Source organism: Oncorhynchus gorbuscha, linkage group LG08 (genome assembly GCF_021184085.1).
Source record: "Oncorhynchus gorbuscha isolate QuinsamMale2020 ecotype Even-year linkage group LG08, OgorEven_v1.0, whole genome shotgun sequence".
Taxonomy (NCBI): domain Eukaryota; kingdom Metazoa; phylum Chordata; class Actinopteri; order Salmoniformes; family Salmonidae; genus Oncorhynchus; species Oncorhynchus gorbuscha.
In genome coordinates this window covers 21,671,390-21,688,171 of record NC_060180.1, presented here as the reverse complement: position 1 = coordinate 21,688,171, position 16,782 = coordinate 21,671,390, and the positions used below count along the sequence as shown (strand labels likewise).

The 16,782-nt window shown below is 42.3% G+C and overlaps 2 protein-coding genes across 2 annotated transcripts in view; one reads left to right on the top strand and one right to left on the bottom strand.

Annotated features, from left to right (window-relative positions):
* The window catches only part of LOC124041333 (glutamate dehydrogenase, mitochondrial-like), a 38,796-nt gene extending 28,465 nt beyond the window's left edge, over nt 1-10,331 (top strand). The window contains exons 10-13 of the mRNA XM_046358813.1: nt 402-525; nt 7,389-7,480; nt 7,977-8,039; nt 8,970-10,331. Of these exons, the coding sequence (XP_046214769.1) occupies nt 402-525; nt 7,389-7,480; nt 7,977-8,039; nt 8,970-9,089 (399 nt within the window). The 3' untranslated portion in view covers nt 9,090-10,331. The remainder of the gene's footprint in view (nt 1-401; nt 526-7,388; nt 7,481-7,976; nt 8,040-8,969) is intronic.
* Nucleotides 10,332-11,005: 674 nt separating this feature from the next.
* Nucleotides 11,006-14,145, bottom strand: LOC124041334. Its single transcript, XM_046358814.1, has 3 exons — nt 13,965-14,145; nt 11,941-12,201; nt 11,006-11,694 (listed from the first exon to the last, which is right to left on the bottom strand). The coding sequence occupies exons 1-3, from the start codon at nt 14,032-14,034 to the stop codon at nt 11,633-11,635; spliced, it is 393 nt and encodes a 130-aa protein (XP_046214770.1). The 5' UTR covers nt 14,035-14,145; the 3' UTR covers nt 11,006-11,632.
* Nucleotides 14,146-16,782: the final 2,637 nt, after the last annotated feature.

Here is a 16,782-nt window from a genome sequence, read left to right as displayed (position 1 = left end):
CATCTTGGCGTCGGAGTGCTGATCTAAGATCTGTCCATACAATTGCATTCTTATTCATTATGAACTTAAAAGCAAAAGTGATCCTAAATCAGCACTCCTACTCAGACGCTTTGTGGATACGGGCCCAGATTCTGACTTGTTAAGTCTATGAAGACCAGGATTTCCTGAACATTTATTAGTTGGATTGTATACCTCTGGTCTCCAGAGTCTGACTCTATTTCTTTGAATGGAGATTAATCATATTTTAAACTATTGTTTAGAAGCAATCTTATGCAGATAGTTGCTTTATCTGTCTCCGTGTAACTTACTCTTTGACTTCGTAGCTCTTGATTGCCTGTATGTTACAGCATAGCTGTAATGTTAGTGTTTGCAAACTAGCCCACCATCTCTTGTTTATTCAGGACATGTACCTGAACGCTGGTGGAGTGACTGTCTCCTACTTTGAGTGGCTGAAGAACCTGAACCATGTCAGCTACGGTAGACTGACCTTCAAGTATGAGAGGGACTCCAACTACCACCTGCTCAGTAAGTTCGACACCTCCCAAACCGTAGGGATGCACTCACCCCTGCTAGTTCAGCCTACTCTCTGTTATGCCACATAAAGATGGATTTTGTTTATTTTGTATTATGCTAAAGTTGTATTTATCACTGTAGTTCGTGTTTAAATCCTTAATCACATTCATTACTGGGAATGAGGACTATTTGAAATTTCAGAAACCATTGGCTGCTTAACCACAATGTTTTTTTATTTTACAGCTGTGACTTGCATTATGTTGCACATTGAATATTTTTTTGACTGCAGAGTACACACACACACTTATGTTCCCATACGACAAACTCAATGTTGCTCACAACAAAGGGAAGCAAAAAGCAGTGAAACAATGTTGCCTTTTCAAGTGTACCAAAAGACATCAAGGTTTTCTAGAATCTCTGAGTTACTCAACCAGCACAGAGTGTATTGAGCTTTCCTCGTACTCTTGAGGGAGACTGTAGTCATCGGTGACAGCAGTGGCTACAGGCAGAACATCACGACCAGTTTCCATCGACTTCTCTGCCCGATTGTAGCGGGTGAAGTATGGTTTCAACATGTTGACATGATACAGCCGGGTTTTGTTCCTGCACACTGGTGACCCCAGAATGGGCAACAAAACCAGGACTTGGTCACCCACGTCTAAAGTGCAGTCTTGGGCCTTCCGATCATACCAGACTTTCATTTTAGTTTGCGCCTTCTCCAGATTCTCACTAACAAACGCACAGTCGTGGTGTAATCTGTATCAAAATATGCTAATGTGCTCCAACAGATTTGTTTTAAAGTGTCGCCCTGCATCTCACTCACTCAGCAAACTCAAATGACCTCTGATATGATGTCCAAACACGAGTTCATTCAGACTAAAACTGAGAGATTCCTCGACAGCATCCCGTGCTGTACACAGCACGAGAGACCCCTTCACCCCAATTTTCTTCAAACTCATAGCAGAAAGCTCTCAACATAGACTTCAAAGTCTGAAATCTCTCAAGAGCACGTTGAGATTCTAGGTGGTAAGCACTAGAGGGGGCATTGGATTACACCCAACTGTGCCCTGGTGAAAATATTGTCAATGCTTGGACTTCCGCAAGGAATGAATTTCAAGTCAAAGGTCTTCATTCCTTGGTCCGACTGCACTACCTGCGGATGTCCAAACATTGACAATATTTTCACCAGGGCACAGTGAAACAGTACTGGGGAGCTGTGATTTTCCTCAGTGGAATGGCCTTAGAGAAACGATTGGCAGCACACATTATGGTTAAGAGAAACTACTTACCAGTCTTGGCTTTGGGCAAAGGACCAACACAGTCCACCAGAACCCTGCTGAAAGGTTTGTCAAAAGCAGGAATAGGCTGCAAAGTTGCAACCAGTACAGATTGGTTCTGTTTACCCATCCACTGGCAAACATAATAGGATTTACAGTAAGACACGACATCCTGTTTCAGACCAGGCCAATAGAAGTTACGTCTTGTTGACATGCCATACTATCATAATGAGGTAATCTCAGTATCACTTGTCGAAGTGCAACTGGAACGACAATTTGAGATACACTGGGCCATTCGTCCTGCCCAGAAGTAGCCCAAGAACACCATTTCCACATTAGAACACCATCTCTGTCAAATAACCCCTCTGGTGTTTGATGAAACAGCGGGTAGAGGGAAATATCTTTACTCTGTTCAGCAATCAGCTGCTTCCTAGACGTCAAAGTGTTAACTGTAGGAACCCTATCTTCCTTCAGTGGATCTACAAATTCGCTCACCTTTGTGGTTTTCAAAGGAGAGGTCAACTCCGGTTTATTGAAATCAGGATCACCAATCTCAGACAGATCGCCCATGGTGGGATCTATCGGCACACGCTGGGAACACTCTACGGTACTTTTCTGATAACCCATCAGGTTACTCTACTGAGTTCCTTAAAAACAACAGGATTTGTCACAACCTTCCCTCCATCCAAATCGTTTCCCAAAATGAATGAGACCCCCTTCAACGGTAGGTTAGGCCTCACTCAAAAGACATTGGAAACAGAAATAAGATCAGACTTGAGTTCCACATTATACAAAGAACTTCCATGCAACCCATCTTCACGCTTTGTACTAACACAGTGGTTCCCTAACTTTTTATAGTCCCGCACCCCTTCAAACATTCAACCTCCAGCTGCGTAGCCCCTCTAGTACCAGGGTCAGCGCACTCTCAAATGTCGTTTTTTGCCATCATTGTAAGCCTGCCACACACACACTAGGCAATACATTTATTAAACATAAGAATGAGTGAGTGTTTGTCACATCCCAGCTTGTGGGAAGTGACAAAGAGCTCTTATAGGACCAGGGTACAAATAATAATCAATAATTTTGCGCTTTATTTAGCCATCTTACGTATAAAACCTTACTTGTTCATTAAATTGTGAATAACTCAACACAGGTTAATAAGAAGGGTGTGCTTGAAAGGATGCACATAACTCTGCAATGTTGAGTTGTATTGGAGAGAGTCTCTTAAATATTTTTCCACGCAGTCTGTGCCTGTATTTAGTTTTCATGCTAGTGAGGGCCGAGAATCCACTCTCGCATAGGTACGTGGTTGCAAAGGGCATCAGTGTCTTAACAGCACGATTTGCTAAGGCAGGATACTCTGAGTGCATCCCAATCCAGAAATCTGGCAGTGGCTTCTGTTTTAAGTTACATTTTCACAGAACCGCTTGTTGCAATTTCGATGAGGCTCTCTTGTTCAGATATCGGTAAGTGGACTGGAGGCAGGGCATGAAAGGGATAACGAATCCAGTTGTTTGTCGTCAGTTTCGGGAAAGTACCTGCGTAATTGCGCACCCAGCTCACTCCGGTATTTCGCTATATCACGTTTGACATTGTCCGTAAACTTGAGTTCATTTGCACACAAAAATCATACAATGATGGAACGACCTGTGTGTTGTCCTTGTTAATGCAGACAGAGAAGAGCTCCAACTTAATCATAGCCTCAATTTTGTCCCGCACATTGAGTATAGTTGCGGAGAGTCCCTGTAATCCTAGATTCAGATCATTCAGGTGAGAAAAAACATCACCCAGATAGGCCAGTGGTGTGAGAAACCCGTCATCTTGCAAGCGGTCAGACTAGTGAAAATTAGGGTCAGTAAAGAGAACTTTAAGCTTGTCTCTCAATAAAAATAAAAATAAACGTTTAAATACTTAAAAACCAGTGCACTTGTAAGTATGCGAAGTAGTAATTGTTTCAAAACATCTCGTGCCATGTCACTGATGTGTGGTGAAACAGTGCAGATGTAGTACTGCTTGTAGTAGCAGTACTACCAGTACAGCTGGTATGTGTCTCTATGGATGGGGGGATTACTTTTATTAACAATTTATCCATTTTCGAGGAAACTGAATGAGCAGCATCCATGTTTGGCTACATACATTTTTGGGCGGCCGTTAGTGGAATTCCCGTGAGAGAGTAATGGTTAATGTGATTGGATGTTAATTGTTTGACTAACATACTGTAACCATTTGCTGAAGTGTCAGACAAAGGCAAAACACCCTGCATAATGAAGGATTGGGCCACCCTAGTGTGTCACAGTATCTTCACCGGCTGTTTAAAAGTATCGCCACTCTGCAGAGACACGAACCCATGCACATCTGATCCCAAATCGTGGTTTAGGAGATACACCATTCCCAACCAGAGACTTAATGGGCTGGAGGACTCCCACAAGAAGAAACTGCTTTTTCTCTGTCTCAAATTTCTGTTTCAACTTAGGCCACTGAGAGACAATGTGTCCTTTCTCACGGCAATGAATGACAAACTGGTGGATATGAAAAACCTGTTTTCTGCCGATCCTTATCTTTGGCCACTGTAGAAAAGGACTGAAACCTCCTCAGTAGCAGGTGACTTATCTGGATAGCTTTTTGTGTAGGAATTACAACTGGGTGCTTTGTTTGAAGGTAGTTTTACGTGTCAACACAAACTCATCTGCAAGAATTTCAGCTTTCTCGAGATATCCTTGTGCTCATAAATGTGGCTTGCAACCCTTTCATGAAGTGTTGTGTTTCATAATTTACAGAACTGTTGTCTGTATACCTCTGGGACCTACTCTTAAGCCCAAAGGATAGCAGCATTAACAGTATCATCATCTGAACTCTTGTCAAGCGATAAAGTGGCGTACACTTTGAGCCTTTCCCCCAAGGACACTTTGGAAGAGTCGTGACCAAATATCTCAGTGTAGTAGTCTGCTCAAATAGAGTAAAATATACATCCACCTCTTTTTTGTTAAAAGGCGGTACCAGCCGGCTGTTCTGACCAAGATCAAACTCTGTTGAGGGTGCCAGATGCCTGACTGGATTCAGAGTGCTTCCAGGTCCATCTCTCTTAATCGAATGGCATGTTCAGGTTCTTGATGTTAGGCTGCACGCTAGTCTTGTCTTTCCCTGTGCTCAAACTCTAATTTCTGTTGTTCCAACTCAGCCTTTAGTTCTAACTCTCACAGCAGTACGTTTTACAGGACTCACCCCACTACCCCTAACGCCCTTTTCATTAGCCTCTCTGTCCGAGAGGAATTCCTCCTCCACCAAAACAGTACACAACTCTTTGACTACTGCTTTTGGATCGCCAGATGCCACTTTGACGTCATAATGCTTTGCAATGATGAGCAGATTCACCTTTATACATTTATCTAGCATCTCCCATGTAGGATATTCTACATTCTTCCAACTTAAAGTCCATGGCTTTTTTTTATGATCCTGTGTGTGTATATATGCAACGTTCAAAATGAATCCACCAATCTTATAACCCCTCAGGGTGTACTGAATTTTGAACATAAATATCTGGGCACAGCAGAGCTTCAAAGTAGTTGATTAGAGCCACTACCATACTCATGAGAAACAAGATCCCGGACGAGCCCACATTTTGTTACGTTCCCATACGACAAACTCCGTGTCGCACACAACAAAGGGAAATAACTAAGAAGAAAATAGCTGACAAACAAAACTTAAAACAGGTGGGTTTTAGGAGGGGTTCTCAAAGACACTCATGGGGCTGTCCCAGAAAGTTGACTAGCAACAAGTCTGGGTCCTAAAAGACACCCAACACGAATGCCATCTAAATTTGCCCAAGAAAAGGCCAATCAAAATAAAAACCTAAACCAACTTAGGGAGCTAAAAGCAAGTGTAGCAAACTGAAAGGGAGAACTCTCAGAAGAAGAGTTAAACTGTGGTCAATCACTTCCAACATGCCCACTCTCTCTCGAAACCTGTAAAACACAGACACCGGACCGGATTTAATGCAGGGGTTTACCGAGGCTGAAGCCCCTGGGCCCAGATCTGTGGGGGGCCCAAAGAGGCAGCAAATTATTATTTTTTTAAACACATACTGTATATATTAGATATTTAGTATATATTTGTACTTGTAATTTTTGCTGCAACCATCAACCACAGGAGGATTCAGGAGCCCGCTCTCAATCAGTGTAGACAGCCTGCTGCCTCTGCTAATTGTCAGATAGGGGAGGTAGAGGGCCCATGTAGGTAACTGCTTAATGCAAAAACAACTGCATAATCAATAAATCTAACTGTTCAATTGTGTTAGTCAGAGGCTGGGCACAAGAGGCAAAAACATCAAGTTAAAAAAAACAAATCCAACCACACGAGTCCGCTCTCAATCTTGAAAATACACCAGAGCATAAATTTGCCACAGAGGATCAATTGTTTCTAAAAAAAAGATAAGTGGATTAAATTTGATCAAACTTATACAGGTAACTGCCAAAATAAAGGAAATGCCAACAAAGTGTCTTGAAAGGGCTTTGGGCCACCACAAGCTGCTAGAACAGCTTCAATGCGCCTTGGCATAGGTTCTACAAGTGGACTTAACCATGCCAGGACAATGCACACCACACACCATAACACAGACTTTGTATCCTTAATTTACTCAAGGGTTTCCTTTTATTTTGCCAGTTACCGGTTGCCTATGTTCGGGAAGGCCGCAATTTGGGCAGCATGTGTGCCAGTTATACATGTTGTGGCCATAAACATATAACCCATAGAAGGGTTTTGGAACCTCTAACCCTGGCAATTTGACTGTTTAACTCATGGGTACACTAGCAATGGCTGACTTGAATGAGAATTGCCATCTATGGATTATATTTATACTGTGTGGTTAGTTGCGGCTGTCTCTTTGCCTTTTGCAAATTTCAGACAGAGACAGACGGACGGACGGTCGGTCGGTCGGTCGCAGTGTTGGGCACAACCCCTCTGCCTGGAGATATACAACATTATTGGCAGTCACATGCAGAGTTTCCAGGAAGAGGTGGTTGCTGATTGTCTGCAGGCCATGTCTGACACTCTCGCTCACCTCCTTTCTCTTTCCCGTCGCTCACCCTCTCTCTTTCCCGTCGCTCACCCTCTCTCTTTCCCGTCTATCAGCAGCATCAGTCAATGAGGCGATCTCACATTGTGCACATGCATTTTCACACAAAGGCCCTTTATAACATTGAGTCACTCATGATGAGTGGATTAGCATTGGATCTCTATCTGGCTGGTCATCTTGCATTCAATTATGTCATCCTATGTAGGTTAGTGTTTTCAGTACATTGCAGGGGAGGTTTGAGCTGGGGTTATGCTTGTGACCGAATGGGAGGTTTTCTGAATATTTCAGAAGCTGAATCCATTCACCAGTCCCATGAGTGGCAAGATTGGGTAATGTTGGAGACATGGTAGAGGGCTCAGAATAGAGACAGCTGTGCGTTGGCAAAAAGTGAAAATCTATACCAGATTATTAATGCAAGTGAACAAACTAATCTAAATTTAGTTCACTTTATTGTTCAGTGAGGATTCATATAGACTAATACATATCATCTATTCATATACATATGAACTGTCTGTGTTCTCCCTCAGTGTCCGTCCAGGAGAGTCTGGAGAGGAAGTTTGGGAAGCATGGGGGAGCAATCCCAGTGGTCCCTACCTCTGAGTTCCAGGCCAGGATCGCTGTGAGTACAACCCTTTTGTGCTTCATAGGAAAATAACTCTTGTCCTTACACCTGTTCACCTAATGTGAACTCCATTGAACGCATTAACCTTGTATGGGACACCAGTAAACAATGCAACCTGATCCTGATGACAGACTATCCCCTGAGGGGATTTATCCTGGGAAAACCCGCTCCCTCCCTGATGCCACAGTCAAACAGACTCCTTTAGGACAGACTTGTAAAATCAGATGCGTCCTCTGCTTGCAGTTTTCCCCAGCCACCGTTTTGTCCATTAGTCTCAAAGATTCAAACACATTACCTTAGTGTTGATAAATGAGGCTCACTGAATGACAGACTGGAGATAAATGCTTTGGTCCTGCAATTTCATTATAACCAAGTTGAGAGAGATTTCAAAGTTGAGCTGCGTTTCTCTAGAGATGAGTAATGGTTTAGTTTAGTAGGCTAGCTGTGCGCTCTGAGCCTTATTTTCATTGTATTTTCTTTTGTTTGGTTCCAGGGCGCTTCAGAGAAGGACATTGTGCACTCAGGACTGGCCTACACCATGGAGAGGTCTGCCAGGGTAAGAGGCTGATTGCTTAAACATGGTTATCTGTGCTAAACTATTCCTCACAGGTCCAGAGGTTTTGTTGAAAGGAAATGCTGTCTTAATCCAATTTGATGTCCTGAGTCAACTTATTAGGGGTAATGAAGTTTTGAAAGTTGAAGGCATCAAGTTCCATTTTCTGTTTTATACATCTCATTACTCAAACAGCACTAAGCAGTGAAAAGGCAATTTTCCCAATGCCAGCTCATAAAAGGAATCCCTCTTGAATATGCGTACACACACACACACACACACACACACACACACACACACACACACACACACACACACACACACACACACACACACACACACACACACACACACACACACACACACACACACACACACACACACACACACACACACACACACACACCCTCTCACTGGTTTGCTGTGCGTGCGAGCAGAGCCTATGGGTAACTGGAGAAGCCAGGGTTTTGTTAGTCTCATTCGTTAAGCCCCAGCTCTGACGCTAGAGAGAACATGAGGATTCAGGCCATGACCTGCTCCTAATCACACGGACCACCCTCTACCATTAACACACCATATATCCAACGAACACTGATGACTTTAATGTCACGTCTGACTGAGGATACAGTAACTGCATAATACAGGGTTTCCTGTACCGCATCCCAGGAAATGTAATACTCTGCAGACATACTGCCTGACAGTCTGCTGGTTTATTACTTTGTTATATTTCCCTGGGGGTTATTTCTATACAATTACACACAGATGCTTTATTATCCTGTGGAAATGGATCACTCCATTGAAAATGGAACAATAGAGGTGTATTGCTGTATGTAACAAATGGCGAAGGGAGGGGCAAGTAATGAGAACTTGGAAGGGACAGGGAGATTTTATATATTTGAGTTGATGTTCTTTGTTTTCTGTTCCCCTTTTTAGCAAATCATGCGCACAGCTAACAAGTACAACCTGGGCCTCGACCTGAGGACGGCAGCGTACGTCAACGCCATCGAGAAGGTCTTCAAGGTGTACAACGAGGCTGGTCTTACCTTCACATAGGTGGCACCTCCACAGCCTCTGTCCATCCGAGCAGACCCAGGGCCCCGCCTCTCCCAGCCTTTATCTTTATATAACGTTCACGCGTTTACATTTTACACATGACCGTTAGCTTTACTCTTTGCATATGTATTTCAAGCAAATCAATACACATTCTTTTGCATTCTCATATTATCAAGAGACCACATGTTCTAGCTTGCTTTGAATCCGCTGTTATGAAACTACTGTGCCTATGGCTATTTTTTTGCCTGTAGTCATTCCATCGATTGAATTGCTGTTACTATATTATTATGCCAGGTAACACCAAAAACTCTGGTCTGCAGCTTTTGCGGGCTAGTTCTTTTCTGAATTAGTGCTGTGCTTGTTCAGTGTCTGTTACGGACATACTGTTACTTCACTGACAGAGTTGAAGAAGTTGGTTAACAGAATGTAGAGCAGAGACACACGTAAAGCCTTAATTTCTCCTGTGTTGAAGTGGAGTAGGTTAATCATTTTTATCTGTACCAGAATGTTTTTTCTATTTAAGGTCAGTCCACTTACAGTATAAAGCAGTGTCTACACTTCTCTGTTGACGTGACACTAAAAGGATCAATTCCAAAAGATTGTTCTTTGTTGTTCCTGGTGTTTGCTTGGGAAGCCACAGTTTGAGTGTCTTTCTCTGCGTTTTTGCCTTTGTTTAATTCTTTGTCTCGCCTCAGAACTTGATCACGGTCGGTGTGGTTTTTGTGCTGAATCCTTAGGGCTAATGGAAGGGGAGAATATGTGGGAACAACATTTTTCTTTATATCAGCCTTTGACTGCTTCAGGATTCTATGTGACATCATTTGTATAGCCTTTTCATTGAAGAATTCATTAAACTACAAAAAGATTGATTGTGTTGATTCAAACCAAAATATGATTCTGTGTGGGGTATGTAAAATATTTTTCCATGGAAGCAAATTCTGTTTATTTTGTATATCAACAGCTAGTTATTGGCTGCATAATCCCCACTGTACCTATTTCATCCAACACTACAACCTCTACGGGATGGGTGTTCCGATACCGGGACGGCTGTTGTTAACGTGCGCTAATGTGACTATAATGACGTAAGTAACAGCCAACTTTCCAGGACATAGACTTGTCTTATATGGGCACAAAGTTGAAATCCTTGTTAATCTTACTGAAGTGTCTAATTTACTGTAGCTATTGCAGTGAAAAATGCCATGCTATTGTTTGAGAGTGCACAATAAACGTTTATCTCGGCAACTCGTTTGATACATTCACCTCTGAAGGTAAAATAATGTACTTACATTCAGTAATCTTGCTCTGATTTGTCATCCTGAGGATCTCAGAGATAAAATGTAGCACAGTATTGTTTGATAAAAATCTATTTTTATATTAAAATGTAGGAACTGCGTTCTACAGTTTGAAACTTTGCACATACACTGCTGCTATCTGTTGGCCAAAATATAAATAGCTCATAAACTCCTGTGTGATTTTTAATGGCCTTTCTCTTGCATTTCAAAGATGGAAAAAAAAAATGTCTAAACGCATGTTTTGTTTGTATTATCTTTTACCAGATCAAATGTGTTCTCTGACATTCATTTCACATTTCCACAAACTTCAAATGGTATCAAGAATATGCATATCCTTGCTTCAGGTCCTGAGTTACAGTCCGTTAGATTTGCGTATGTAAAAGGGGTCAGTTCCTTGCTCAGACAGGCATTTGAGGCGGCAGGTAGCCTAGTGGTTAGAGCATTGGGCCAGTAAACGAAATGTTTCCAGATCGATTTCCCGAGCTGACAATGTACAAATATGTCGTTCTGCCCCTGAACAAGTTAACCCACTGTTCCCCGGTAGGCCATCATTGTAAATAAGAGTTTGTTCTTAACTGACTTGCCAAGTGAAATACAGGTAATAAAAAAATGAAATTTAAAAACTTAAAAATTACATAAACGTTTTATTTACTTTTCAAATATAATACAAAACATTAACATTGCACAATGCATTGTGACAGTATTGGGTTGTCAATAAAATAATATTCTTCATAGGCAATAACCATAGGTATGTCAGATTGATTATCAGGTCCTGAGTTAGATTTTGGTATGTCATTTTGGTCCGACATTTTTTGAAAAGGGTCTGATCCTTGCTCACCTGAGCATTCAACAGACTTTTGGGATAAACATTTTTATTTACTTTTCAAATATAATACAAAACATTAACATTACACAATGCATTGTGACAGTATTGAGTTGCCATAATATTCTTCATAGGCTATATCCAGAGGTATGTCAGTTTGATTGATCTGTTACCAGAATAGGCTCATCCCTAGCTCCAGTTCCTCTTATGTCCAATTCAGATCTGAGACATGCATAGACGATGTGTATATCAGAGAAATGCCCCTGGGGAGCAGGGACATTATTGAGATTGCTAGTGAGGAAAATACACACAGGTGAGAGAGGGATAGGACCAGTAAGATTACATTGAGAAAAAGAAACAGCTTCAGTCTGACTCAGCCAAAGAGACTTCCCAAATGATCGCACTTGGTCTGCGTTGCTGTTGTCCTTCTATTTGCCATCTTTCTCGCCAGATATCTCTCCTGCAATGTCTCCCAGTAGGTCGTTCAGGTCTGAGGGATAGGCAGAATTGATTAGAATTAATGATTAGAATTAATAGTTCGAAATTATACAGATGTTATTTATTCTGGTCTCTAAGCAGCAGCAACACAAAAATACAGCAGCAAAGGTTCTATCAGACTTTTTTTTTTTAAAGGCACACCTGAATAGAATACATGAAGTTTTTACTTCATAATACTATGTAATTTGTACTTCACTGTACTATGTAGGGCATTCAACTATAACCACATTAACTTTACCTTGGTCACCTCCTCCGCTACTTGACTCTTTCTCATCCTTGCCAGATAAGAAACTTCCAAAGCCTCCTTCCTCTTTGCCCTTGTTGCCATCCATTAATCCTCCAATACCGCCGATACCTCCACTGATATCCTTGCTGGACTCCTTCTGCTTTGAATCATCTCCTCCAACCGTGGGCTTCACCTTCTCTTTACCACTGCTTCCCCTGCTGGGATCCTTCTTAGAGTCAAGCATAGTCTTCACCTTGACTTTGGCAGCTTTAGCTGCAAAACGTCACCAAATGCACTGTTTAGAAAACTAACCAGAAACAAATGACGCATGAAACTAAAATGAGACTGTGTTATATTTGCCCCTACCAAGTTTTAAAGTTACAAACTGTGTGATATCATATTTGAAGATTTCAGAGAAAGCAACTGTGTACGACATAGAAAGCAACATATGTGTTTTATTGATTTGGTGCCATGTGCCAAATCCCTGATTACCGTCTATGGGTGTAGTTGTGCATATTGAACTGACAGCATCGTCCAACAACATTCCAAGCCAACACTTCTTAGGTCATCATGTTGTAAACGCCTAGGTGATTACACTGTCACGTAATTAGTTCCATGGATAGCAAAATTGAGCATAAGTGGCTTAGTTTACAACACAATCCTAAAAAACAGGTGCAATATATTGCATTTGCATGTGTCATCGTGTGCTGTGTCTTGGTTAATCCGCACACATGGATGTTAATGCCCTGAGGTACCGTACCAGTTACAGTCACATCTTAAATTATTTCTCATCTAATTAGAGTAAATGAGAAGCTGAAAAGCGAGGCTCGGATTGTTTTAAAGCGTGCTGACCTTTACAAAATCTAATTGTATTTGTCACTTGCTTCGGAAACAACAGGTGTAACTTAGACTAACTACTTATGGGTTATTTTCCAACAATGCAGAGTTAAAGATAAATAAAAATAAGAAAGTGACACGACAAATAAATACACAGTGAATAACAATAACGATTAAAATAACATGGCTATATACATGGAGTACCAGGACCGAGTCGATGTGCAGGGGTACGAGGTAATTGAGGTAGCTACAGTATGTACAAACCATACAAACCATTAGGAACACCTTCATAATATTGAGTTGCACACCCTTTTGCCCTCAGCAGACTCTAAAAGGTGTTGAAAGTGTTCCACAGGGATGCTGGCCCATGTTGACTCCAATGCCTCCCACAGTTGTGTCAAGTTGGCTGGATGTCCTTTGGGTGGTGGACCATTCTTAATACACACGGGAAACTGTTGAGCATGAAAACCCCAGCAGCCTGGGTGTTCATGACACACTCAAACCAGTGCGCCTGGCTACCATACCCTGTTCAAAGGCACTTAAATATTTTGCCCTGTTCATTCACCCGCTGAATGGCACACATACACAATGTCTCAATTTAAAAAAATAATAATTTTCCAACCTGTCTCCTGCCTTTCATCTACACTGATTGAAGTGGATTTAACAAGTGACATCAATAAGGGATCATAACTTTCACCTGGATTCCCCTGGTGAGTCTATGTCATGGAAAGAACAGGTGTTGGTAATGTTTTGTACACTCAGTGTATATAGGTCGGGGTAACAAAGAGGCTTGAGGAGTGATGGTTTTAAAAGACAAGGCCAGATCATTATTTACAGCTGAAAGAGGACTTCCACTGAGCTGCTTCAAAGAGAGTTACTGCTTTTTATACAAATATCTGAGCACACAGGACAAGGCAGTGGGAAAACAACACACAAAAACAAGTCCGGTCTATCCAAGTAGCAACCGCCCTCAAATGCGACATTTTGTATGACAGAGCCACAACAACAAAAAAGCATATTTCTGCCTTTAATCATTTGCAGCCACTGCAAGCCTCACTCCAGCTAATGCAAGGTATGACAGTGAAACTGCACAAAAGAACCATACAGAACAGAAGTAAAACAAAGTCACCCACTTCTTCCCCTCCTCACCCAACCTCATCTGCTCCCCCCTTTACCCCCATCTCCCCCTCAGGACTCACCTGCCGTATCCACTGCCTGGTCGACATATTTGTCCGCTGAGTTGCCCAAAATGCCTTTGAGGAAAGACATGTCTCTGAACAGTAGTCAGTAGTGTCCCTAGAGCAGGTTGTGTCGTGAGAGAATATTTCAAAGTAGTGTGTGGGGGCAAAGGTGGTCATGGAGTCTTATAGAGTTTGGCACTTTCTGTCCCTGATCCTATGCCTCTCAGGGCTCTGCTGATTGGCCAGAGAGGTCAGGGTGTATCTCAGGATGGTAGGGAGGTGGGCTTGGCTAGACTGGTTACACTGGTTTGAGGATCGGATTCTGAATAGGTGATGTACTGTATTTACCTAGTTACCTACATACTGTATGTAAATATACAGTGGGGAGAACATTTGATACACTGCCGATTTTGCAGGTTTTCCTACTTACAAAGCATGTTAGAGCTCTGTAATTTTTATCATAGGTACACTTCAACTGTGAGAGACGGAAAAATCCAGAAAATAACATTGTATGATTTTTAAGTAATTAATTTGCATTTTATTGCATGACATAAAATGTATATATACTTTTATGACTCGTCCAATCTTTCCTTGACTACTTTTATCAAGTGCACCAGAGGGGTTTTAACTTGCTTTTGATAGTGAATTCCCTGACTGCTTGCCTTTCCCCCGAATAAAATATTATTTGTGGCTAGGTAGCTAAATCACAGTAGTGCAGTAAGTAGCCCGTGAATGTGTATGTTGGGGAGGGTGGGTCTTGGAAATGGAAAGGTTGGAACGCCGCTCTGTCTCCTCCCTCAGTAGGAATGCTTGAAAGAGCGGATGACTCACCATAATGATACTCTTGCTCTCACACGCAGACACAGAGATGAGAGGTGCCAAAAAGCGGTGGCCTGGATACAAATCTAATTTTATTGGTCAAATACACATATTTAGCAATGTTATTGTGAGTGTAGAGAAATGCTTGTGTTCCTAGCTCCAGCAGTGCAGTAATATCTAACAATTCACAACAATACACAGATCTAAAAGTAAAATAATGCAATTAAGAAATATATAAATACTAGGACTAGTGGCACTTACTAAAATACAGTATATTTATGAAATGAGTAAAACAGTATGTAAACATTATTCAAGTGAGCAGTGTTACATTATTAAAGTGACCAGTGATTCTATGTCTATGTACATAGGGCAGCAGCCTCTAACGTAGCCGGCTAGTGACAGTGACTAAGTTCAGGGTTGGATGGAGGCCAGCTAGTGATGGCTATTTAACAGTATGATGGCCTTGGGATAGAAGCTGTTTTTCAGTCTCTGGGCCCCACCTGTACTGACCTGGCCTTCTGGATGATAGCGGAATGAACAGGCCGTGGTTTGGGTGGTTGATGGTCTACCTGTCCTGGAGGGCAGGTAGTGTTCGCCTGGTGATGTGTTGGGCAGACCTCACTACCCTCTGGAGAGCCCTGCAGTTGTGGGCGGTGCAGTTGCCGTACCCGGCTGGGATACAGCACGACAGGATGCTCTCAATGGTGCATCTGTAAAAGTTTGTGAGGTTTTAGGGGCCAAGCCAAATTTCTTCAGCCTCCTGAGTTTGCGCCTTCTTCACCACACAGTCTGTGTGGGTGGACCATTTCAGATTGTCAGTGACGTGTACGCAGAGGAACTTGAATCTTTTCACCTTCTCCACTGCGGCCCCGTTGATGTGGATAGTGGTTGGCTCCCTCTGCTGTCTCCTGAAGTCCACGATCAGCTCCTTCATTTTGTTGACGTTGAGGGAGAGGTTATTTTCCTGGCGCCAATCTTCCAGGGCCCTCACCTCCACCCTGTAGGCTGTCTCGTTATTGTTGGTAATCAGACCTAGTACTGTTGTGTCGTCTGCAAACATGATGATTGAGTTGGAGGCGTCCACAGAGTACAGGAGGGGGCTGAGCACGCACCCTTGTGGGGAGTTGAGGATCAGCGTAGTGGAGGAGATGTTTCCTACATTCACCACCTGGGGGCGGCCCTTCTGGAAGTCCAGGACACAGTTGCACAGGGCAGGGTTCAGACCCAGGGCCCCAAGCTTAATGATGAGCTTGGAGACTACTATGGTGTTGAAGGCTGAGCTGTAGTCAATGAACAGTGTTCTTACATAGGTATTCCTCTTGTCCAGATGCGATAGGGCAGTGTGCAGTGCGATGGTGATTGCATCGTCTTTGGATCTATTGGGGCGGTATACAAATTGAAGTGGATATAGGCTGTCAGGTAAGGTAGAGGTGATATGATCTTTAACTAGCCTGTCAAAGCCTTTCATGATGACAGAAGTGAGTGCGACACGGCAATAGTCATTTAGTTCAGTTACCTTTGCTTTCTTGGGTACAGGAACAATAGTGGACATCTTGAAGCAAGTGGGGACAGCAGAGATTGAATATGTCTGTAAACCCTCCAGCCAGCTGATCTGAGAATGCTCTGAGGACTTGCACAATTGGTGGCTGACTAACTACCTTTTTGCCCCACTGTATATACATATATACAGTTGAAGTCGGAAGTTTACATACACCTTAGCCAAATACATTTAATCCGAGGTAAAACTTCCCTGTCTTAGGTCAGTTAGGATCACCTCTTTATTTTAAGAATGTGAAATATCAGAATAATAGTAGAGAGAATGATTTATTTCAGCTTTTATTTCTTTCATCACATTCCCAGTGGGTCAGAAGTTTACATATACTCAATTAGTATTTGGTATCATTGCCTTTAAATTGTTTAACTTGGGTCAAACGTTTTGGGTAGCCTTCCACAAGCTTCCCACAAAAATTGGGTGAATTTTGGCCCATTCCTCCTGACAGAGCTGGTGTAACTGAGT